This window comes from Sus scrofa, chromosome 12, assembly GCF_000003025.6.
Source record: "Sus scrofa isolate TJ Tabasco breed Duroc chromosome 12, Sscrofa11.1, whole genome shotgun sequence".
Classification (NCBI taxonomy): domain Eukaryota; kingdom Metazoa; phylum Chordata; class Mammalia; order Artiodactyla; family Suidae; genus Sus; species Sus scrofa.
Genome location: NC_010454.4, coordinates 43,440,817 through 43,465,753, shown reverse-complemented (window position 1 = coordinate 43,465,753; position 24,937 = coordinate 43,440,817). Strand labels below are relative to the sequence as shown.

At 54.2% G+C, this 24,937-nt stretch overlaps 1 protein-coding gene and 1 long non-coding RNA gene across 3 annotated transcripts in view; both read left to right on the top strand.

Annotated features, from left to right (window-relative positions):
- RAB11FIP4 (RAB11 family interacting protein 4) overlaps positions 1-24,937 on the top strand; it is a 113,478-nt gene that overhangs the window by 8,482 nt on the left and 80,059 nt on the right. For both annotated transcript variants that reach the window (XM_003131748.5, XM_005669074.3), the window contains exons 2-3: positions 21,405-21,492; positions 23,897-23,985. In XM_003131748.5, the coding sequence (XP_003131796.1) occupies positions 21,405-21,492; positions 23,897-23,985 (177 nt within the window). The remainder of the gene's footprint in view (positions 1-21,404; positions 21,493-23,896; positions 23,986-24,937) is intronic.
- LOC110256060 lies at positions 4,123-8,791 on the top strand. Its single transcript, XR_002337268.1, has 3 exons — positions 4,123-4,967; positions 5,242-5,303; positions 7,748-8,791. It is a non-coding gene; the product is annotated as an uncharacterized LOC110256060 (long non-coding RNA).

Below are 24,937 nucleotides of genomic sequence, written 5' to 3'. Positions count from 1 at the left end.
TCCCCCAGCGGGGCTGTGGCACCGGCAGTGGACAGATCCAGGGAAGGCGCCTCAGCCCTGCTGCTCCTCAGAGGCCTCAGCTCCTTCTTCCCTGGCCCTTGGGTCTCCCTGCCCACAGCAGAGAAGCTTATATGAAGGAGAAGCACAGAACTTGATAAGGCGCGGTTCAGCCACCTTTCAAGCCAGGCTTGGAGTTCCCGTTGTGACTCAGTGAGTTAAGGACCCAACCTCCTCTCTGTGAGGATGCAGATTCAATCCCTGGCCTCGCTCATCGCTGTGGCTGTGGCATAGGCTGACAGCTGCAGCTCTGATTCGCCCCCTAGCCTGGGAACCTCCTTATGTCACCAGGATGGCTGTCAAACCAACCAACCAACCAACCGCCAGGCGTGGGGGTCCAGGGACTCAGCTGGGCTGGCTTGAGGCATCTGGGCTTCTAGCCAGAAGGCATCTGCTAGGCAAGTTGCTACTCATCTTCTGTCTGGGAGGCCGACTGCCCTCTGCCCATCCTCTCGGCCTGAGAGCTGCCCCTTGCCTCCTCCTGGCACAGGGTAAGAACTGGCTAGAGCCGTATTTGTTGCCTGCATGTGCTGTTGGCATGAGCGCTGGCCTCTCCAGTGGGATCTACGGACCGCCCCTCATTAGACTTGGCTCCTTGCACCCTTCCACCCCTCACTGTCTCGCCACCATCTTCTGATCCTTGATCCCCAGGAGCCAGAGCTCAGAGCCACCAATTCTTTGCAAACTGCCACCCCAAAGTCACTGCTGACTGGCATTTTCAGGGAGTTGTTACAAGTGGCTCTGCGGGGTGAAGACCCGGGAAAGGCAGAAGGTGAGAGCTCAGGCGGGAACAAGGGTTGAGGGCACTCTGGAGCTGGGGCTGGGTGTCTGGCTCAGGTGAGTCCTGGACGGGCAGCGCCACCCCAGCACCTGCCAGCCCTCACTGGAGTTAGTGGGTTTTGTGAGTTCTCACTTCGCCTCCCACATAGGTCATCGGGTCTGGCAAGAGCTGAGACCTTTCCGAAAGAAGAGAAAGCCCAGGTTCTCTAAAAGAGAACTTATTGTGATGGCTGGACCTCAGTTTCCTTATCTGTAAAACGAGGGTCAGAACCCATGCTTGTGGGACCGTTTTGAGGAGAGGAGATACTATATGAAGGCCGAGCACGGCACCTGTTGGCGCGGTCTCCCCAGCCCCTCTACCCCACGACCCGGGTTGGCGTGCCTCCACTGGGAATGCACGTCTGGCCCCTTTCCTCCCCCTCCTACTTTTCCAGGCCTGGCCGCCCTTGGGCAAGGGCCAGAGTTTCTGCTGTGGCCGCCCGAGACTCACTGTGGCCAGGGGTGAGGGAATGATTCGGGTTGATGGCCTTCCTGTTTCTCATTCCCCTTCACCCTTGCAACAGCCCTGAGAATCCGAGAGGTGACATGAGCTGGCCAGGGTCCCACAGTAATTGGAGGAGCTGGCATGACAAGCCAGGTCTGGCTGGTTCTAAAGTTGCCTCCTTGGCTGCCTGCCACTAGGGGGGGCGGGGGTCGCAGGTTCAAGTGTCAGGGAAGAGGGAGCACAGTCAGACCTGACTGTCAGATGTGACAGAGAAACCTCCAGTCTGAGGCTTCCTCGGGCTTTCTCAGTCTCGGGTGGTCTGTGTTCCAGGGGTGGAGCCGCGCCTGGCAGGGGCTGTCAGTGGAGGTAGACTGATAATCTGCGGGTCAGGCGGGCATTGCCAGGAGGCCCGGGTGGGCCATGCAGGTGGGGCTCCGGCGCTGTGCCAGCTGGAAGGGGCTGTGGAAGGCGGCAGGTGCCGGCAGAAGCTGAGGTTTCAGAGGAGAGAGGGGGCCACCTGCCACCGCGCCCTGAATGATGCATCACTGCCACTTCCTGTGCAAACGGTGACTAAAGAGGCCCTGGAGGCCCCTATTTCTCTGGCTGCTCCGGTTTCCTGCTGCGCCTGCGCCCTTCTTCCTCGATCTGCTGCAGTCCCCCGGCACGTGTATAAAGGGGTCAGGACCCGGCTCTCAATCCGGGGACACCCCGCTGGCACCTAGTCCACGTTCTCGGGGCTCTTCCACTGCCTAGGCTGGCGCTGCAGGCTCTTTCCAGCCACAGACGCCTTGTGGCCCCAGCTGGCCTTGACCCCTCTTGCTTCCCATCCCCCGTCCACCCCCCTCCTCAGGTCAGGCCAGGTTGGCTTTAACTTTCTCTGTGTGCCGCAGAGAGGGGCTTGGGAGCCAGACCCCTGGCATCAGGCAAACCTGGTTTGAAACCCAACTCAGCTACTTTCTAGCTGTGTCAGCCTGAGAAGTTACTTAACCTCTCTGTGCCTCAGTCTCCTCATCTGTAAAGTGGGGATATTGTTAGCAACATGTGTTAAGCTTGACACATAGTCAGTGCTGTAAATATTTGTTAACATGACATTACTAACTGAAGGTTTTCAAGGGGGCCCTCCGTTTCCATTCTTTTAGGGTTTTGTTTGTTTGTTTTTGCTTTTTAGGGCCGCACTGGCAGCATACGGAGGTTCCCAGGCTGGGGGTCGAATTGGAGATCATGGTAACGCCGGATCCTTAACCCACCAAGTGAGGCCAGGGATTGAACCCACCCTCATGGTTCCTAGTCGGATTCGTTTCTGCTGTGCCACAACGGGAACTCCTCCATTCTTTCATAGATCTTTTGAGCACCAGCTCTGTGTCTGGTTTGGTTTTGTCGAACCAACTTGGCTCCGCTCACCTGCATGCAGTAGAGCCAGTCTACTGACGCCAGGTTGTGGTGAGGGAAAGTGCAGGGTTTACTGCCGGGCACCAAGCGGGGAGTCCAGGCGGCTGGTGTTCAAAAGGCCTGGATGCCCTGGTGGCTTTCAGGGCAAGGTTTTCAAAGACGGGGTGGGTGGGCACAGGCCGCGTGCTCAGCTCGGGGACGTCCTTCTGATTGGTTGGTGGTGAGGTAATCGGGGCCCAACAGCATCAGCTTTCTGGTTCCCTCCGGTCTGGGGCCTGTGCGCTTGCGGTCAGCACGCGCTTAACTTCTTCCACCTGGTGGGAGCTTTCGTATCTGCGAAACAGCTCAAGGATATGGCTCAGAATATTATCTGTAGCCCTTCAGGAGGAGCTCAAGGTCCTTGATTTCGTTTAATGGCTAAGCTCTTATTCGTTTGTCTTGCTTGACTGTTTTCCTCTGTTTCTGCATTTTCTTACTTCTCTGATTAAATGTGTTCTTTGGGGAGTTCCCGTCTTGGCTCAGAGCCCAACTAGTATCCACGAAGACTCAGACTCCATTCCTGGCCTCACTCAGTGGGTTAAGGATCCAGCATTGCCATGAGCTGTGGTGTAGATCGCAGATGCTGCTCAGATCCTCTCTTGCCGTGGCTGTGGTGTAGGCTGTGTGGCTGTGGTGTAGACTGGCAGCTACAGCTCTGAGGCATATGGAGGTTCCCTGGCCTGGGAACCTCCATATGCCTTGGGTGCGGCCCTAAAAAGACCAAAAAAAAAAAAAAAAAAGTGTTCTTTGGAACTCTGGGAAAGCCTCAGAGGCTGACGTTTTCCTCCTGCAAGAGGCGGGGAAGGACCTGGGGGTGGTCTGGCTGGGGACGGCCCGGTAGGGTCCCGCGCGGTTACAGCGCAAGAGGATACACAGAGGGAGCTTAGGGTTCCTTCCTGAGGGGGCTCCCATGGGGGAGGGAGGGTCAAAGACAGAAATCTACTTATACCTGGGAGAAGGGCAGGCCTGGAGGCCTGTGGAGCTGCGATGGCTGGGCTGTGAAGACGGCAAACTTACTCTGCCCGGAGATGGAAAAACTTTCCCAGCGGTGATGCTGGGCCTGAGTCTTGAACACGGTCCACCAGGGCGGAGGGAAGCACGGCTGCACCAGAGGAGAAACACATCCTCAGGCCGGAGGGCAGGTGGAGGCAGGATGGAGAGGACGAGGCGGAGCTTACCCTGAAGGTTGAAGCAGAGGGTGACGCGGCTCTGTTGTGTTTTAGACAAGCCCATCCGGAAGCCGTGTGGGGCTGGCGACAGGAGGCCGAGGTGGGAGGCTCCTGCCCCAGCGCAGGGGCAAGGAGAGGGGGTGTTCAAGCTGATGGGGAGAAGGGGAAGGTCAGAGGGGGGTTGCCCGGCTGGCTGCAGACCTCACAGCACCGAGCTGGGGCGACAGGACCCCTCGTAGGTGGGTGAGGGATGGGGCCTGAGCCTGGGTGTGGGTGCCCACCAGCAGGGGGCCAAAGACACACGCCTGCGCAGTTTCCTGGCTGGGGGCTGCTCTCATTCTCAGGAATCCTCTCGAGGGCAGCCGCTCTTTATTTTAACCCCCCCCCCCCAAGAAAAGAAGTTCCCCAGTCCAGGACTGACATCCCATCAGGCAGACTAGTAATGTCTCCACCACGTTCCATTCTGCCCGGTACCCCAGGGGCGGGGGAGAACCAGGGCTGGCGGTCAACCCCTGGCACCAGCAGCCTCTACAAGGCCCAGCCCCTGAGCTGGTGCGGGCAGAGTGGAGCCCAAAGGGAGCACGGCTGCTAGATTTTGCTCCCAAAGCACAGAGCTTGGGGTGGGGGAGGGAGGGATCCCGGGTGCCCCCAGCCTGCGCTGCATGCCTCCCTCGGGACCTCCGCCCATCCCTGGGTCCCAGCCGGCCTGGGCTCTTCCCAGCCCAGCCGCGTGGCTGCCAGCCAGAGGACTGGCCGTTGGTGGGAGCTTTTCAAAACCCCTGACCCTGAGTGCCCGGCACTGCCAGGGGACACCCGCTCCTGTGTTCTAGACACTGAGAGGGTGGAGTTGAGAGCTTGTTTGCCCACTCATCAGGCCACAGGCATGTGGGCTCCGGGCCACATTTCTGGGGCCCTGGAGGGTCTTTGTGTCTCCCTGTGTCTCCTCCGCTTTTCCTCCCCTGCCTCCTGGTCGGCTGAAGAGCAGACCCTGCCTGAGACACGGAAGTGCCCGTTTTGTGAGTCCCCATCACCTCTGAATGTTTCTTCAGGTTGGTTTCTGCTCTTTTAATGGGTACGGAATAGTATTTCAAACTTGTTAAAATTTTCATTTTTAACTGCTAATGAGATCATTTTTTTTCCATGTTGCTATGTATTCTTGGCGTTTCCTTCGATGTCAACTGTCATGTCCTTCTCTTTTGAGCACTTATCAAGAATTCTTATTTTGATCTTTATACTTTTAAATTGGTTCTTTGTACTTTTTCAGTACCATTTGTCATTTTTTCCTTTTCTTTTTATAATGATTTTTATTGTTTTCCATTATAGCTAATTTACAGTGCTCCGTCAATTTTCTGCTGCACAGCACGGTGACCCAGTCACACATACAGGTATACGTTTTTTTCTCACATTATCATGCTCCACCACAAGTGACCAGACATGGTTCCCAATGCTATACAGCAGGATCCCATTGCCTGGCCATTCCAAAGGCAGTATTTTACATCTATTAACCCCAAATTTCCAGTTCCTCCTACCCATTCTCCCCCCCGCTTGGCAACCCCAAGTCTGTTCTCCATGTCCATGATTTTCTTTTCGTGGAAAGCTTCATTTGTGCCGTATATTAGATTCGAGACATAAGTGAAATCATATGGTATTTGTCTTTCTCTTTCTGACTTACTTCACTTAGTATGAGTTTCCAGTTTCATCCATGTTACTGCAAATGGCATTATTTTGTTCTTTTTTATAGCTGAGTAGTATTCCATTGTGTAAATATACCACATCTTCTTAATCCAATCATATGTCGATGGACATTTAGGTTGTTTCCATGTCTTGGCTATTGTGAATGGTGCTGCAATGAACATGCAGGTGCATGTGTCTTTTTTAAGGAACGTTTTGTCCAGATATATGCCCAAGAGTGGGATTGCTGGGTCATATGGTAGTTCTATGTGTAGTTTTCTAAGGTACCTCCATACTGTTTTCTGTAGTGGTTGTACCAATTTTCATTCCTATCAACAGTGCAGGAGGGCTCCCTTTTCTCCACACCCTCTCCAGCATTTGTTGTTTGTGGACTTATTAATGATGACCATTCTGACTGGTGAGAGGTAGCACCTCATAGTAGTTTTGATTTGCATTTCTCTAATAATCAGTGCTGTTGAGCATTTTCTCATGTGCTTGTCGGCCATCTGTATATTTTCTTTGGAGAAATGTCTGTTCAGGTCTTTTGCCCATTTTTCCATTGGGTTGTTGGCTTTTTTGCTGTTGAGTTGTATATGTTGTTTGTATATTTTAGAGATTAAGTCCTTGTCAGTTGCATCGTTTGAAACTATTTTCTCCCATTCTGTAACTTGTCTTTTTGGTTTTTTTATGGGTTCCTTTGCTGTGCAAAAGCTTGTCAGTTTGATTAGGACCCGTTGGTTTATTTTTGCTTTTATTTCTGTTCCTTTGGGAGACTGACCTGAGAAAACATTTGTAAGGTGGATGTCAGAGAATGTTGTGCCTGTGTTCTCTTCCAAGAGTTTGATGGTGTCTTGTCTTACATTTAAGTCTTTAAACCATGTTGAGTTTGTTTTTGTGCATGGTGTGAAGGTGTGTTCCAGTTTCATTGATTTACATACAGCTCTCCAGTTTTCCCAGCACCACTTGCTGAAAAGACTGTCTTTTTCCCATTTTATGTTCCTGCCTCCTTTGTCGAAGATTAATTGACCGTAGGTGTCTGGGTTTATTTCTGGGTTCTTTATTCTGTTCCATTGGTCTGTACGTCTGTTCTGGTACCAGTACCACACTGTCTTGATGACTGTGGTTCTGTAGAGTTGCCTGAAGTCCGGAGAATTATGCCTCCTGCTTAGTTTTTGTTCCTCAGGATTGCTTTGGCAATTCAGGGTCTTTTCTGGTTCCTTATAAAATTGGGGGTTGTTTGTTCTAGTTTTGTGAAAAATTTGGGTAATTTGATAGGGATTGCATTGAATCTATAGATTGCTTTGGGTAGTATGGCCATTTTTACAATATTAATTCTTCCAACCCAGGAGCATGGAATACCTTTCCATTTATTTGCATCCTCTTTAATTTCCTCAATTAATATTTTATAGTTCTCAGCATATAAGTCTTTTGCCTCCTTGGTCAGGTTTATCCCCAGGTTGTCATTTTTTTCTTGCTCTGCTGCTTTCCTTTTTTATTTGTGGATTGCACTTATTACTCAACAGTTGCTACATTTGAATATTTCTGTTTTCGATTGTATCATACCTGCCTTATTTCTAATTATATTTATCACTTTTCAGTAGTTAGGAACTTATTTTCCATTTCTAGCAAGAATAAATAAGCTGGAGTTCCCGTTGTGACTCAGCGGTAATGAACCCCACTAGTATCCATGAAGACTTGGGTTCGATCCCTGGCCTCGCTCAGTGGGTTAAAGATCTGGCATTGCTATGGCTGTTGTGTAGGCTGGCAGCTACAACTCCGATTCGACCCCTAGCCTGGGAACTTCCATATGCCGAAGGTGCAGCCCTAAAAAGAAAGGAAAAAAAAAAAAAGAATAAATAAGCTATTTTGTTTACAACCCCCAATTTGTAAAAATATATGACTTCTTTTCCCCTTTGGAATTTATGATGAGATTCACCCAACATTTGGTTCTATTAATAATTTGAATTTATGTCTGAACTAGAAGTGAATTCCATTACGTTTCTTTTTCCTATTTTCTCCTCAGGATTTATTTTGAAAATGCTCAAACAGAACACTTGAAAGAAGGATGCGAACATTCAAATTCACTGTTACATTTTGTCACTTTTGCTTTTTCTTTTTTTCATTCTCTCACGGATAATCTATCATCTCTCTCGTTCAGTGCTGCTTTGCTTTGCAGAAGCATTTTAATGAAGACATCTTGACGTTTCCCCCATAAACACTGCAGCGAATAAGGACCCGGACAGTCTCCTGTCTGAACAAGTGCCACCGTCACATCCAAGACTTCCTGTCACTTCAATAACATCGTCTAAGAGTCGGTCCGTATTCAAATCTCCCTGGTTGTCCTCAGAATGTCCTTTCCGGCTCCTTTTTGTTTTGATCTGGGATCCAGCTGGGGATCACAGGTGGCAGCTGGTTTGTCATCTGCCTGCTTCATCTCTTTGAAGTTAGAACCAGCTCTGGTCTTTCTTGCTTCTGTGACCAGCATTGACATTTTCTGCCAAGTCGGGGCCAGTGGAATCGATTCCATAGCCTGTAATGTCTGGTTGTTTCCTCACATTTGGGGCAGGAGGGGTGATGCTGCCAGGTACTCCTCAGAGCATCACCCAAGGAGTCCCACAGTGTCGGTTTGTCCTGTTGTTGGCGATGCGGAGTTTGCGTAGTGGGTTCGAGCCGTGTCTGCTGGACCTCCTCACTGTGCTACCTTCCCCCTTTCACTGATAGGTAGCCTGAGACCGTGTAAGTATCTGGTTCTCCAGCGGCTTTTCACACGATAGTTTTAGCCTCTGTTGATGCCTCTCACCTCATGAATTACCCCGGTGGCTGTGAAATGGTGATTTTTCTATCCTTGCTTCTAGAGTGTTGTTCTGTAAATATCTTTTCTTGGCCCCTTTTCTGAGTGTCACTGTGGACTCATGGATTCTTTTCTTTCCAGTGTGTGATAATTCATTACCAATGTTATTCTTCTTGAGGCACGAGATCTTTTTGTTTTGTTTTTAATGCAACACTCTAAAATTTTGATCCTTATTACTTATTAATAAGTAATCATTAATACATATATTTAATGTATTAATTATGTCATACCTGTCTTATTTCTGATTATATTTATAACTTTTCAGTAGTTAGGAACTTATTTTCCATTTCTAGTAAGAATAAATATGCTGGAGTTCCCGTCCTGAACTGAGGTGGGTCCCTGCCCTCTGCCCTATATTAATACATATATTTTGTTTGTTTTATTTATTTATTTATTTGCTTTTTAAGGCCGCACCCATGGCATTTGGAGGTTCCCAGGCTAGGGGTCTAATCGGTGCTACATCTGCCGGCCTACACCACAGCCACAGCAACACCAGATCTGAGCCGTGTCTGCAACCTACACCACAGCTCACGGCAATGCCGTATCCTTAACCCACTGAGCGAGGCCAGGGATCGAACCCGCATCCTCATGGATACTATTAGGGTTTGTTTCCATTGCACCACAACAGGAACTCCCTGGTATAATATATTTTAAAATTGAAACAGGTCAGCTTCATTACTTTTTTTCTTTTTTTTTAGGCTGTGCCAGTGGCATATGGAAGTTCCTGGGCCAGGGATCAAACCGGCGCCTCAGCAGCAACCCAAGCTAATTCAGTGACAGCACCTGATCCTTTACACGGCTGCACCATGGTGTAGGTCGCAGACGCAGCTCAGATCTGGCATTGCTGTGGCTGTGGTGTAGGCTGTCCACAGCTCCACTTCGAGCCCTGGCCTGGGAACCTGCATATGCCATAGATGCAGCCCTCAAAAGACCAATAAAAAAAAAAAAAAAGACCAGAGGGTAAATTGTATCACACGTCTTCCCAACATTATTAAATATTTCAATGGTGTTTGCTACTTTCCCAGTCAAGGCAGAGTTAAGCCTAGACGGGAGTCTCTGATTGGCCAGGCCATCAGGTTTCCATCCCACTCAAACTACCTGGAATGGGGAGGGGTAGGTCCCCCAAAGAAAGTAGGAGCAGCTGCCAGGTTGGGGGCAACCTGACGTTGGGGAGACAAACAACAGGTGTGCGAGACAACCCCCCGCGTAGCCTGCCCGGGAGGCGCGGAGTGGGGCGGCCGTGGCTTGATTTCTGTGATCCTCCTGGGAAGTGGAATGTGAGGACCGGAGCTGAGTTCATGCCCGGCTCTGCCCCAGTGCCCGGCTCAGAGGGGAGCCCATAACAAGAGCACAGAGCGCGTCCCCTGCATGACCGAGGGAGTGAATGATGCTGGAGCAGCGGCTCCAGCTCCTCCTGAGCCCCACCCTGAAACCATGTGATGGAAGCAAGTCCCTCTCTGCTTCTCCAGGCGCCCCCTGAGGGTTTCAGGGGGCAGGAGCATTTTGTGGTCAAGGACTCAGGTTCTGGGCTGGACAGGTCAGAGGTCAACTCCCAGCTTTCCAATTTGCTGGGAAAGTGACCTGGGATGGGTGTCTTTCTTTGCGCCTCATCTGGAAAATGCAGATGCAGTGACCCTGTCCTCACAGGGGTGTTGTGAGCGTGAATGAGCTCTCGGGGCCAAGCCCTTAGCACAGCACCTGGCACATCCTAAACCCTTTATATGGGGCGGAGGGGGGGAGGGGGCGGGTATTGTCATCGACGCTCTGTGGCTTTAGGGACATTCAGAGGAGAAAGCAGGGCGCTGGACAGAGCCTGCTGCTGGTGTGCCTGCTGTGCCATCGGTGTGGCCCCAGGTTGGTTATGATGATGACGGTGGTGGAGGGACACTTGAGCACCTGCTCTGTGACAGGCGCCTCGCCGGCCGCTGCAGGTACAAGAGTAAGTCGAAAAGGTGGCGTCGCAAAGCAGAAAAGCGTGCAGGCTCTTGAAGTTTGAATCCTGGCTCCGTCACTTTTTGGAAAATCTTTTCTTCACTCTGTGCCTCATTTTAATTTCCTCATCTGTAAACTGAGGCTAGGAACAGAATCGGTTTCCTAGGCTTGTGAAACGGAGGTGAATTAACACACAGAAAGCGCTTAGGATGATGCCTGGCTTGTCGTAACTGCTACTAAGTGTCATTGTTGTTGTATCCTCCCCACCATGGGTACCACTGCTGTTACTCCAGGGAGCTCTCAGCCCGCGAGGGGCCAGTGGGACCCATCACACCCTGGAGAGGTTGTGACCCTTGTGGGCTGAGTCTGCTTGGGAGGGGTAATGGCAAAGCCCTTCTGTTTCTGCTGCGGCTACCCCACCCCCCACCCCCCAGGCACCTAACTGCCCCAAGGGCACATAAGGGCACATGCCAGCCTCGAAGCCCAAAGCCCCCAGGGTCCCGGGTGAGGACTGGCCTACAGTCCCTGCCTGTGTGAGGTCCACCAGCCACTCAGCTGGCGTTCTCCTCACCTGGTCTCATCACCAGACTCTCCAGGAGGAGACGCTGCAGCATTGCAGACTCCACACTGGCCGCCAGAGCCAGCAGCCCTGTGTTGGGATGACCGGGTTGGGATTATTCTTCCCCCATCCCTCTGCCCGGAGGCCACACAGGCTCCAGATGGGAAGGCTGGGCTCACACCTGGCTGGCTTCCCTCCTGTCTGGGAGTCCCCTCCAGCCCCTTGACCTTGGCTGCTGTCTCCCTTCTCCCCACTCATGCCAGCCCCCCTAGTCCTCACCCCCCCACACTGCCATGTCCAGTTCTACTGTTCTTCAGGGTCTATTGTAGCCCCCTCCTCCTCCAAGGCCTCTCCCTGGCGTCTCCAAGTCCTCTGTTTCCATTGCTCCCACCTCTGGGGATCTGGGTAGCATTATGGTGGATTCTGTCTTATCTAACCCCACAGTACTGGTAGTCATGTTTTAAAAGAATAGAACAAGCTTTTTAAGTTTTTCTCTTGAGTTAAAAATGATTCGGGAGTTCCTGTCTTGATGCAGCGGAAACGAATCCGACTAGGAACCATGAGGTTGCAGGTTCGATCCCTGGCCTTGCTCAGTGCGTTAAGGATCCGGCATTGCCATGAGCTGTGGTGTGGGTCGCAGATGTGGCTCAGGTCTGGTGTTGCTATGGCTGTTACATATGGAGGTTCCCAGGCCGGCAGCTGCAGCTCCAATTTGACCCCTAGCCTGGGAACCTCCATATGCTGCAGGTGCGGCCATTAAAATAAATAAATAAATAAAATAAAAGATCCAGTTGATTTTAAAAATTCAACCATCTGGAGACTGTGGAAAGAAGAGGCGGGAGGACTGGCCATCCCAGTATATGGAGATGACCTACCTGGGTTTGCAGCTTCGTGGCCAGCCTGTGGGCAGAGGGTACCTGTGAACACACCCACTTATCCAGAGTTTGCTCTGTGCCAGGTTCCAGGCTAAGTCTCCATGTCTTTCTCTTTAAATCCTAAACCCCATGAGGCAGATGCCGTTGCTCAGAGAGGCCCCGTCCGTCATCCTTAGTCACACAGCTGGTAAATGGAGGAGGTGACATTAGACCGCCCCCGGGCGTGTGGCAGCCTGAACAGTCATCTACACACTTTTGTGCCGTTCCCTAGGCTATTTTTATTTCGTTTCACTCAAAAGATAGAAGGACAGCTGTTCCATTCTTGGGCCCTTCCTGGGAGCTGGTCTGTCTCCCCACAGGGCAGTCAGGCCGAGGAGCTGAGGAGACGTTTGCTGAAGAGATGGACAGAAGGACAGACGGATGCCCGGGCCAGTTTCCGTCCAAGACCTCCCTGGCTTCAGTCCCTTTCCTTCCTATTCAGACATTAAACAAAGCCCTCTTGGGTGGCCTGAGGGAGTCTCCTCAGCAGCAGCCAGGCTGTGAATGGGACGCACTGGGGCTCTCATAAAGGAAGACGTTTCCAGCCCTGGGTGTGGTGGCTTGGGTACCATGTGATTGGCCCTCCTGGCCACCTGGCCAGAGGCACTGAGCACCTTCCCTCGGGAAGCCACCCTCCCGCCACCCTCTCACCCCACAGTTCCTTGCAGAGGGGGTCCTCCATCAGTTGGGGACCCTCCCCCCAAAGAATCGAGACCCAGTGCCAAGTGGCTTAAATGCTGAGGAACTGTATTCTTTGTCCTAGCACATGGGCCCAAGGTAGGGCAGCTCCAGGGCTGGTTCTTTTAGGGCTCAGAGGCGTCATCCCGGACCCAACCCCGTTCCATCCAGTTCCCCAGGTGGGCCCAGGGGATTCCCCTCTCCAGGAGGGCAACACGGGCAGGGAGCACTTCCTGAGAGCTGTCTTGTCTTTTTCCCCCTCATCAAAGAAAACCTCTCCCGGAAGCCTCCTACAGATGTTTCCTCAGGTCTCATTGGCCAGAAGTGTACAGCATGCTTTCGCCTAAACCAATCACTGGCGAGGGGGGCTGAGCCCACCTGACTGGCTGGGTTCAATCAGGACTTGTCCTGTGGGGTTGAGGTGCCCCTGAAGCACCCGGTCAATGGGAGGTGGGCATCGGGGCCACATCAGGGCTGCGCAGAGGGGAAGGAGGAGAGGAGGGGAGCTTCGAGGTGACCGAGAGGTTCTCCTTCAGTCCTTGTCATAATTTCCTGACTTTATAGAAGAGGGAAGTAAAAAACTCGGAGGAGGTCCCGTTGTGGCTCAGCAGGTTAAGAACCTGACTAGTATCTGTGAGGATGTGGGTTGGATCCCTGGCCTTGCTCATTGGGTGAAGGATCCAGCATTGCCACCAGCTGCAGTGTAGGTAGTGGACGTGGCTCAGATCCTGTGTTGTCGTGGCTGTGGCGGTGGCAGCTGTAGCTCCGATTTGACCCCCCTCTAGCTCCGAAACTTCCATGTGTCATGGGTATAGCCGTAAAAAGAAAATTTAAAAAAGATGAGAAGTTGAATAACCCCCTGGGGTCACACTCCAGGGTTCCCAAGCCACAGGTCCCTAATGAAGCCACACTGGATGGAGCCATCTGCCACCCAGCCTTCCACTCCATTGATTTCTCTCCTTCTTCTCTTTATCTCCCTAACCCCTTGCCCACTGCAGACATCCTTTCAATGAATAAGGGCTCCAATGCCCTTATTTTCCAAATGGGGAAACAGGCCCAGACAGGGAGGGGTCTCCCCAGGACCATTCTGTGAGGTCACTGATGGCAGAGCTGGGACGGGACTGAGGGTCAAGGGAAGCACAGCATCCCTGAGGCTCACGACCCTGCTTTGCACCTCAGCCCGTACTGCAAGCAGCCCCTCAGCTTCCCTGCCGAGTGGCTGCCCCCTACCCACTTCTGCCAGGTGGGACACTCTACAGCCTATGGTGTCCGTTTCTCAGCCACAGTCTCGCTCGAGCCTCGCAGTGGTCCTGCGAGCTGGTCCGAGTGCACTGAGGATGTGGAAACTGAGGCCCAGAGAGGAAGACGGTCTGCGGCCACGCCACCCTCAACGCGCCGGATCTGGTCTGACCTCAGAGGCTAAGCAGGGTCGGGCCTGGGTTGTACTCGGATGGGAGAGGTAGTGTGACTTGCCCAGGCTCACGCCGCGGGAACGTGCTGAAGCCCCGGCAGAGCCGGCTTTGCCGCCGCGAGACCTGGGTTTAAAGCTCTGCGGTCATCATCTTGAAATTCCAGATGCATTTTAAACAGGGGGCCCGCTGTCTCCATCGGTACTGGCCCCGCCAATCGTGAAGCTGACCCTGAGTCCCCAACCTGCTGACTCCTCGGGGGCTTCGTCCAAGGTGCTCTTCCCCACCCACTTGTGGTGTAGTCGGGGCAAGTCTGATTCCATGGGACAGCCCTTCCCAGGGAGGAGAGCAGGCTTCCAAGGCCACCGCCAGGACCACTGACAGGTGCCCCTCTCTGCCCTTGTCCCCAGCCTGACTTCCCCTCCCCTCTTCTCCCTCGAAGAATTAATGGAGAAGCCCATGGCTGCCTCCCCCACGCCCCCACCCCCGTGCCCTTTGTCCCTTGGGTGGTGGGGGCTCCAGAATATAGGGCTCCATTGTGTGCGCTGACACCAGGCAGCTGGGCTGCCTGGAAAAGTGGATAAACAAGCTGCCTGAGCACGTGGCCATGAGGCCCGAGGAGGGGGCAGGACCTCACACGGAGGTGGGCGTGGATTCCAATCGGACCCACCCTGGGCTGAGGCCGGCCTGGCTCCCCCTGTAAGATGGAATGACCCTGGGAGCTCTGTTGTGGCTCAGCGGTAACCAACCCGACTAGTATCCATGAGGATGCGGCTCCGTCCCTGGCCTCGCTCAGTGGGTTAAGGATCCGGCCTTACTGAGAGCGGTGGTGTAGGTTGCAGACGCGGCTTGGAGCTGGCATTGCTGTGGCTGTGGTGTCGGCTGGTGGCTGTAGCTCCGATTCAACCCCTAGCCTGGGAACCTCCGTCTGCTGCATGCGTGGCCCTAAAAAGACAAAACAAACTAACCAAAAAGAGGTGGAATGACCGGGCTCTTTCATGGGGCTACCAGGAGGCCAGAAGGAGTGAGTCTTGGGAAGAAGTGCTCAAAATAACTCCTGACCCCTAGAACGTGCCCTTCAGCTGGGAGCGGTGGCACTGGCAACTGTCACTGCTCTGTCGGTGTCTCCAGACCTTCCCCGTCAAGGGCAGCCTCCTGGGCGTGGCTTCTGAGCCCTTCTCCTGCAGAGTCCGGTCCCTCTGTCCCCGGCCTCATGCTCCATGATGCCTCCCTCCCACATGCCACCTCCCGGGCCTCTGGCACCCGAGCTCTTGCCCCATCCCAGCCCGCTCGCTTTGCTCCTTCCCTGCCAGCTGCCTCCTCTCCCCCCAGCAGAACACAGTCCAGCCAGTCCTGGGAGGCAGGAAGCCCCGGTCCAGGTTCCTTACCCCAGTGTCCCCACAGATGTCCCTCGAGAGGACTCAGCCCCAGGGAGTCTCCCCCCCAGAAGCACTTTGAAGGTGGTCCAGGCTCTGCGGGGTCGGGGGGACTGTGGCGACTCCCAGCAATGGTCTGGGGCAGCAGAGGTGGGCACGGGCTGAACAGCTGCCTGAACTGGAAGCACCGCCCGGCCTGTTCTCCATGCTCCCACCCCCCCAGCTCTTAGGGGCCCCTGGTCCTGGCCCTTTGGTTAGAAATCTGAGGTTTGGGCCACCCTGTGCTATTCCACAGTGCCAATGACTGGCCTCCGGCAGGATGCCAGGGTGAGAGGAAAAAGAGAGAAACCAGTAACAGGACCCCCTTCCCCATTTTGACCACAGGGACCCTTTTTTCCAAGTTTCTCATTCCACAGAGAAAGGTTTCCTCCTCTCAGAGCTTTAGGCGCCGCCTGGCTGCTGCCACCACCCACCTCTGAGGCTGCGTCTTGCCCTGGGGTAGGGCTGGGAGGGATTTTAAAAAGACCAAAGCGGCATTTCTCCCACTCTCTCTGTCCCAAAGGGGCCCCTTCCCTGGCTTCTCATCAAAATGAGAGTTTCTTTGGGAGTTCCCATTGTGGTGCAGTGGAAACGAATCTGACTGGTAACCATGAGGTTGCAGGTTCAATCCCTGGCATCACGCAGTGGGTCAGGGGTCCAGCATTGTCGTGAGCTGTGGTGTGGCTCGGATCCTGCTTTGCTGTGGCTGTGGTACAGGCTGGCAGCTGTAGCTCTGATTCAACCCCTAGCCTGAGAACTTCCATATGAAGCAGGGTGACCCTAAAAAGCCAAAAACAAAAGAAAACAAAACAAAACAAAAAAACACACAAAAGTGTCTTTTGGAGCTTTTTCTGTTCACACCTGCTATGCAGTTCTTGATGACACCTTGCTTCCCACACGCCCACCTACCTGAGTCTCAGCTGGAAAATATGTGAGAAAAAATAAATTAGGGGACTTAGCACCATCTACATCTTACTTCAAGTTTTTTTTATTTGTTTGCTTTTATTTTTTGTTTTTGTTTGTTCAAGTTTTAATTTTCCTCCCAATTTACCTGCTACAATTTACATTTAGAGTCCTTGTACAGTTGCTTTATATATTCTGTCCAGAGTTTTTAGTTCTGATCAGTGGAACAGACAGAGTGTGTTGTACTGACTCCATCTTAACCTGAACCAGAAGCCTTTTGGATCTTGGTGATTTATTTTAAACATTTAAGTCTGTCTGCACCTGCACTTGGAATGCTAGTTAGACCTGGGCTTTAGCAGCACAACATTGGAACTTGTGCTTTTTCCTTTAAATATTCTAATTCTTTTATTTATTGAGGTTGTGCCCATGGCATGCAAATGTTCCCTGCCAGGGCTGGAAGCGGCACCACAGCGGTCACCCAAACCACAGCAGTGCTGAGTCCTCCATCACTAGGCCACCAGGCACTCCCCTCCTTCAAATATTCAAGTGCTTGGAGTCCCTGCTGTGACACAACAGAATCAGTGGTGTTCGATCCCCAGCCTGGCACAATGGGCTCGGGATCCAGTGTTGCTGAAGCTGTGGCAGCATAGGTCACAGCTGTAGCTTGGATTTTAGATCTGATCCCTGGCCTAGGAACTCTATATGCCACAGGGTGGCCAGAAAAAAAAATAGAAAAAAATTTTTTAAATTCTTAATCAAAGGTTCTCTGGACCCGGTTTTTCTAGATGCAAAGACAGCAGAATACCAATTTATCCTTTCTCTGGCCAGAGCAAGCCCCAAACCTGCAATGATAATAATAGTGATTATTATTATATTAGTGGAAATAATAATTATTGCTTAAGAGTATGAACTATGGGAGTTCCCGTCATGGCTCAGTGGTTACCGAATCCGACTAGGAACCATGAGGTTACGGGTTCTATCCCTGGCCTCGCTCAGTGGGTTAAGGATCTGGCGTTGCCATCATCTGTGGTGTAGTTTGCAGAAGCGGCTCCGATCCCGTGTTCCTGTGGCTCTGGCGTAGGCCGGCAGCTGTAGCTCCGATTCAACCCCTAGCCTGGGAACCTCCATATGCCGCAAGTGTGGCCCTAAAAAGACAAAAGACCAAAAAAAAAAAAAAACAGTATGAACTCTGGAGCCACGCAGCTTGTGTTCAAATCCCAGCTCTGCCTCTTACTAGTTGTGTGACCTTGACCCTGAATGACTTGGCCTTCCTGAGCCTCAGTATCTGCACCTGTACAATGGGAATGATAATAGCATCTTCTTCTGAGGTGGTTGTGAAGTGCAGTGAGTCCCTGTGTGTATGGTGCTTAGAGCAGGCCTGGCATAAAAGAGGCGTTCGTTACTAAGCATTTGTTTGATTAATAATTTAATGGCTAACATCTATTAGACCTGCAGACAGGGCCAGCTTATCTCCCTTGTTCAGATAATGTCTTGCTTGAGTCCGTCTGGCTTGCAGATGTCAGAGTTAGGGAGGCGTGGGTGGCGGGCCCGGGCTCGGGGAGGATCTGGCTGGGGACCAGTCAGAGCTGGTGGCACTGGAGCTGTGAACATCGTCTGGTCTGAGCGAGAAGAGATGTGACCCTGGGGAATGAGTGGGGGAAAAACATCAGCCTGAAAAGAAAGGCAGCAGAAATAGAAGGGAAGCCTGGTAATTGAGTGGCCTGAAAAAGGAAGATCAATACTTTACTGCCAGGGAAACAACCAGTTACCTTGGCAGCCAGCTCAGCGGCCCAGCTGTGTGTGCTTTGGCAATAGCAGCTGCTCCTGCGGCCCCGGTGTGCCCAGCGCTCCCACCTGGGAGCCCAGCGCAGTCCCCCGAGCAGCCCAGCCCCATGGCTGGGGCCCTGGTTCAGCGCAAAGGCCATAGTATGTGGTGGGTATTTGCTGTATACGCACCTGTGTGCCCGGGAGCAAGCCCCGCCCCTGCCTGGAGCTTGGCTTCCCCCTCTGTAAAATCAAGGGCTGAGTCATCACCCCTGGGGGACACTGGCAGAGGTTATCTGGCATCTAGGAAGGTTGAGACTCTTGTGATGGCCCGTGAGGGCTTCCAGCCCCAGGGGGTAAAGCTCCTTCCGTACACAAGGGGATGGGCGATTGAAACACCCTTTGGGGCAGCCAACCTGGCCAGAGGCTGCCTCTGTGGAAGGCAGCAGGTTGCAGAGGCTGATACTCTGGGCTGCGGGACTAGAGGTCAAGGAAGAGTTACCACTGCAGAACTGTCTAAACGTCTTAACCTCTCTCGACATCTGAGCCTCAGTTCCCTCAGCTGTAAAAATGGGACAATGGGACACTCTAACGGTAGCTGCTGTTAAGGTTGTTGCATCAGATGTGACTAGTCTGGCCAGTCAAGCCCTCAGTGATCCCTGCCCAGTTTTGCTGTTGTTTTCTTTGGCGCATGGAAGTTCCCGGGGTTGGATCCGAGCTGCAGCTGCTGGCCTAGGCCACGGCCACAGCAGCACAGGATCCAAGCCGCACCTGCAACCCACACCGCAGCTCATGGCAACACCAGACCTTAACCCACTGAGCAAGGCCACAAATTGAACCCGCAGCCTCACGGATACTATGTCGGGTTCTTAACCTGCTGAGCCACAAGGGGAACTCTAAACCCTGCGGGTTTTCTAAAGGCTATACAGTGATAGACATGGCACCTTCTTGCCCCCTGCTTTCTGGAAGCTGTGGGAGACCTGGGCCCACAGCTCAGGGGTGTTCCAGGACTTTGCAGTGGCCCTGGGGACCCCTCCTGTCTCCCTATCATCAAGCACCCCAGCACCCCTGCTGCAGGCTGGCTTTCCTTGGAGGCATGGGGATGGACGGCCCGGCCCTACCAGCGTCTCCCAGGCTTGGAAAGTTAAGGACTCCATGGATGACAGAATCCAAATCCACTGCCTGCTGCCCCTTACCTGGATTTGAAGCTGGCCCTCCACCCCAGCCATTCAACACTCGGTGGCACCTCTGCCCTTGACTCCCATCGGAGATAATTAAAGCACAGCCCCTGACCTTGAAGAGGTTGTACAGGTGAACACTGGGAGCCCCCGCCCATCGCTGCAATGCCACTGATGAGAGGGCAGGAGGAGAGGAGGTGGGATGCCAGCTAGGAGGATGGCTGGGCTCCCAACAGCCCTGCAGGTGGCGCCTGGACATTGCTGTTCTCAGAAGCCACATCACTGCCTGGCAGTGTCAGAGGCTGCCTGGCTGGGGGCAGGGGAAGGGGGGGGCAGGGACAGCTGCAATGCGAGGAGGCACCGGCCAGGACAGGAGCAGGCTGAAGGCCACCTGCTTTCTTCCCTGGAGTTCTTTCGGCTTTTCCTGAGGCCCTGCTAGGTGCCAGGTTTGGGGGGAGGGGGGTCACAGAGATACCATGCCTGGCCTCTGCCCACCTCTCCCAGACCCATATCCGAGAGGAAGCGCCCGGTCCGCCAGTTTGGGGCGGGGGTAGGATGCTGTGTGGGGTCTTTCCTTGCCCACTGCTGCTTCCAAAGCCCATTGGGCGCATCCCCATAACTGGAGGGGGCTTCAGACCCCTGCCGCACACTGAAAAAGCATCCTTTGGGCACGCAGGGAACATGATCCTTGCAGGTCAGTGAATCCCCAGCGTGGCTTGGGCTACAGAGCACACAGTGGACAGCGTGGGCTGGGTGGGGGGGGGGGCGGCCGTGGCCGTATTCGCAATATCGATGGTGACATAATCCCTTCCCTGCATGTTGTGTTCTCTGGTTTCCACATCACCTGCAGCCCAGCCCCAGAGGAGTCTGGAAGAGACCTCATCCTTGCACGCCTGTGCCTTAGATACCAATGGTGACTATGAGGGCGGGGGAAGAAGAGGGAGGTGCCTGGCCACCAGCGTGTGAGAGTGTGTGCATGTGTGTGTCCGTGTGACCATGTATCTGCTTAGCCAGAGGGGCCAGAAGCTACCACCATCAGCCCCCAGCAGAGCGCCTGGCACATGGGAGGTATGCAGTCATTGCTTGTTGAATGAATGAGTGAATGGAGGCTTGTGGGTGTGCAGTGGGGGGGCTGCACTAATTACAGGTTCATTTAGAAGTGAGGTTCTGAAAGAAATATCAAGCAGCTGGGGAGTTCCCATTGTGGCTCAGCAGTAATGAACCCAACTAGTATCCATGAGGACGTGGGTTCGATCCCTGGCCTCACCCAGTGGGTTAAGGATCCGGTGTTGCCGTGAGCTATGGTGTAGGTTGTAGACAAGTTTTGGATCCAGCATGGCCGTGGCTGTGGTTGTGGCTGTGGCTGGCAGCCGCAGCTCTGGTTCAACCCCTAGCCTGGGAACTTCCATGTGCCCCAGGTGCAGCCCTAAAAAGACAAAAAAAAAAAAACTGATTCCTTTGAGCTAAACCTTTTTTATGAATTTACTTTTTAAAGACTTTTATTGAAGTATAAGATACAGATAGGACAGAAAAAAGTGCGCCGGCCGCAAGCGGACAGCTCAGTGAGTGTTCACTGTGTACCAGCACCAAGTTCAAGACACAGAAACACCCTTGGTGTCTTCCTCCTGCGGGCTTCTGCAAATGTAGTGCTGTCTTGACCATAATTAATTTTGCCTTTGATTTGTAATGTGTAATTTTTAAAGAATGGATATAAACATGACATATCTATTTCCTCCCTGTAGACAAAGGGGAATTTGATCAAGGCTGTCTCCGAACCAAAAAAAAGTGGTTAGAACCATATGTTTTAGAGAAAAGGGGGAAGGGGAAGGTCTTGCTACATTCTCTCTTCTAGAGTTTTCTGCCATGAGTTTGTATTATTTCTGTATGAAAGAAACTACTGAGTTAAAAAAAAAATCGGAGCATTTGTTTTCCACGTGCCAGTCTTGCAGGAAGTACTTGGAGCTAAACAGACCTGTGTCTGAGCCCTGCGGTGATGGAGCTAATTTTCCTCGCTCCTGCTCTCTGTTCACCTCGGAGTGCAGCAGCCCCACCGCTACCCGGGGCTGGCGCTGACCCCGGCGCTGGTGTCCCCGTGGCTCAGTCAACAAGGCCTCCCTCCGTCCCAGGCTCCCCGGCCAGCCTCACCCCAGCTCCAGGGACCCTCAGGGGCGTCTCTGGGGACCTCACACCTGTCCCTCCTTCCTCCCCACAGGTGGAAAAACTGGTGAAGTATTTGGACCCCAACGACCTGGGGAGAATCAACTTCAAGGACTTCTGCCGAGGGGTGTTCGCCATGAAAGGTGAGGTCGTCTGGGGGGTGCTGTCTCTGGGGCTCCCAGAATCCCGGCTGGCTGGGGAGGCTGGCGTGGCTTGGGTTTCAGTTCCGATTCCTCCTGACAGGCGTCCCAGGAGCCCAGGACGGGTTCCAGAAGTGGGCTTTGCCCCAACTCCACGGGGGGGCAGAGGGGAAGGGTCTCAGGCTCCCGCAGCTGCTCCGGCTGCGGAGGGGCGAGGGGTGTTCCCAAACTCTGCCGCGGGGACCCCCGGCGCCAGGCATGGCTGGACTGGCCGGAGCGTCACTGCCGCCCTTCCTGTTGTCTGTCCCCCTCCCAAGAACGCAGAACGGCTCCCTCGCGCCTTTCCTCTCCCTCCCTCGTCTCCTGAGAGAGGTCCTCAGACTCCTAAGGCGTTTCCCAGGGCACAGGACTTCCAGCTCTAAAACCAGGACAGGCGTTCCCGCTGGGGCACGCAGGGTTAAAGGATCTGGCGCTGCCACAGCTGCAGCTCGGATTCAGTCCCTGGCCTGGGAACTTCCATATGCCTCGGGTGTGGCATAAACAAAAGCAAAACAAAAACCAAACCAGGACCATTCTGGGCAAACCTGGGACAGAGCTGGTCCCCTGCCCTCCCTCCCTCCCTTCTGAGATGCCTTCCTCTGTCCTCTGCTCCAACTCACCTTCTAACTCCTCCTGACTCCTCCCTGTTTGCCTTGAGGGGCCACATAAAATCCCTCTGCAGGAACCAGAGCGCAGCCCCCCTGGGGACTGAGCTGCAGTCTGGACGAGGTGGGTCGGGTCACCCGCCTGTGAGGAGAAGACAGTCCCGAGGCCTCGCAGGCACCCAGGAAGGATGCCTGTGCGGGTCAGAGCAGGAGACCTCCCCCCCCCGCCCCGTGAGGTCCCGCAGGGTCTGCGACAGTGGGAAGGAAGCAGGAGTTACTTCCACGGAAGCGAGGGGCGGAGGGAAGTGAGTGGAGGGGTGGGGGCCTGTGCACAGCAGCCCCGGTCACGGTTTCGGAATGGAGTTGACTCAGTTGGGCCACAGCTGACTGCGCCTGGCTTGTCGCCTGCCGGCCCTTGGCAGGTTTCACCCCCCTCTTTGCTTTTCTGAGATGGAGCCTAATGTGTGGAGGGGAGGGGGAGGTCCCCCCCACCAAAAGCCACAACAAACAGTTGCCTCACACCAGCAGGGTGTCCGAGGAGCATTCGGCTCAATTCTGACACTGTCTGCCCGCAGGTGGATTGAGACGCCACAGGTCAAGGGCTCAGTCTTGCCAGTCTGCCTCCCCATCCCCGCTGCAGACACCCGTCACAAGCCCAGGCAGTCACCTGTACCGCCAACCAGCCGGCTGTAAATCGGAGGTTCCTACGACCCCAGCCTTGGGCTGGATTAATCTGCTAGAGCAGCTCACAGAACTCAGAGAAACAGTTTACTCAACTGGATTACTGGTTTACTGCGAAAGGATGTAACGCAGGATAGAAGAGTGCGCGAGGCCAGACGTGGGGAGGGAGCCCAGCGTCCATGCCCTTTCCGAGGACACCACTGTCCCCACATGGCCCTGTGTTCACCAACTCAGGCTCTCTGAACCCAGTCCTTTGGGGTTCGGTGGAGCTTTCGTCGTAGTCATGATCAATTGAATCATTGGACATCGACGGTCACTCTCACCTACAAGTCCTCTCCCCTCCCTGGAGGTCAGAGGTCAGGAAGTGAGCCTGAAAGTTCCAGCCCTCTGATCACCTGGTTGGTCTCTCGGCCGAGAGCCCCCATTCCTAGGAGGGTCTCCAAATCACTTCCTTAACATAAAAAGATAGCTTTGTCCCTCTCAACACTTAGGCAGGGTTTGGGGAGCTGTGAGTCGGGAACTGTGGATGTCAAGACTAAATATGTGTTTCTTGCAAACCACAGTGGTGCACCTCCTTTGTCCGATGTGATTTGGGGGCTTTAGCTCAGGGGCGGGGGGCCAGCTGTGTAAGGTCAGCAGGTAGAAGCGTCCTGAAGGTGGCCTGGTCCCTGGTGTTCTGCAGTCTGCAGGGCTGTGGAGGGCCTCAGCCTCGCAGCCTCGGATTGCGGGTGTTTGGAGTCCCTGTGAGCCAGGCAGGGAGCATGGTCTTCCATCCATCCCTTCCTCCAGGAAGGCCTCCTTGATTATCTTTGCTCCTGACCTGCCTGCTGCATCTGGGAGTCTCTCTTCCGTGTGTTCCCAGTTGGGGCTAGTCCCAGGAGAACAAGGACTTCCCTCGGCCCAGCCCCGCACTGGCTTCTCTTAGACTGGGTGCCCCCCCCCAACCTGGGCCTTTGAATGGAGACCTGGGGCACCTGCCTCCCTGCAGCCCTCCCCACCCAAGGCTCACTCTTCAGAAGCGAAGCTGCCGGGCCAGGCGGAGGTTCTGACCCTCCACTGTCCGTCTGTCCGTCTGCCCGCAGGGTGTGAGGAGCTGCTGAAGGATGTGCTGTCCGTGGAGAGCGCCGGGACGCTGCCCTATGCGCCGGAGATCCCGGACTGCGTGGAGCAGGTGAGCTGGGCGGCCGCCGCCGTGGAAGAGCTGGGGCCGGGGTTGGGGGGCGGTGCGCCGCGGAAGGGCCGGGGGCACCTACCTTGCCCTGCTTGGGCTTCTTCTTGCCTTTGCCTCACCTCTGGTGTCAGCGAGACCTCAGCGTCCCCTCTCGGCGCCCTTTGGCTTCGTCAAGGAATCAACTTTGGGACCTGTGCAGTGTCGCCCCCTGGGAAGCCCCAGCAGAGGGCGTGGGGGCCGGGGTGCTCCCCTCTGTGGTCCCAAGGAGAAATCGAGTCCCAGAGGGAAAGTGGCAGGCTGAGGTCAACAGCAGGCAGGGTGACAATTTTTCTCTTTTTGTCCAGCATAGGCTGGGTGTCGAACGATTCAATTCACTTCTGGCACTAACTGCCCCGAGTGTGCAGGCCCCAGGGCCAGAGCCTCAGTCCCACGAGACGGCCGCGCTTGGGGACAGCCACAAGGGGGCGCCCGCGCTACCTGCACGTCGGCCGGGCTGGCTCCACATGCCGGGGTTCCCGCGGCCTCCCTCGGGTTCGACAGTTCAGTTGAACAACTCCCAGAGCTCCGAAAAACGTTCTATTTACGGTTATGGCTTTATTATAAGAGACGCAGTTGCGGAAAATGCCGTGGGCAGGGGGTGGGGGAGGGGCTCTCCAGGGACCCCGCGTCCCCGCACAGCAGCGGTCCCCACCCCCGAAGCTCCCAATCTCCTGTTCTAGTTTTTCTGACCCCACCTCCAGCGCTCTCACCTCCTGGAGGTGGGGCTGCATGAGGCTGAAAGTTGCCGGACTGCGGAATCACCGCTTCAGTCTTCCCGGTGAGCGTCTGCATCCGAGGCTCCCTGGGGGCCCACCTGGGTCACCCCAGGAGCCTGAACTCAGGCCGGTTTGAAAGGGGCTCCTTTCAGGAGAGTAAAAGTCGCTCCTCTCCCTCCGGAAGTCCCAAGGGGTTT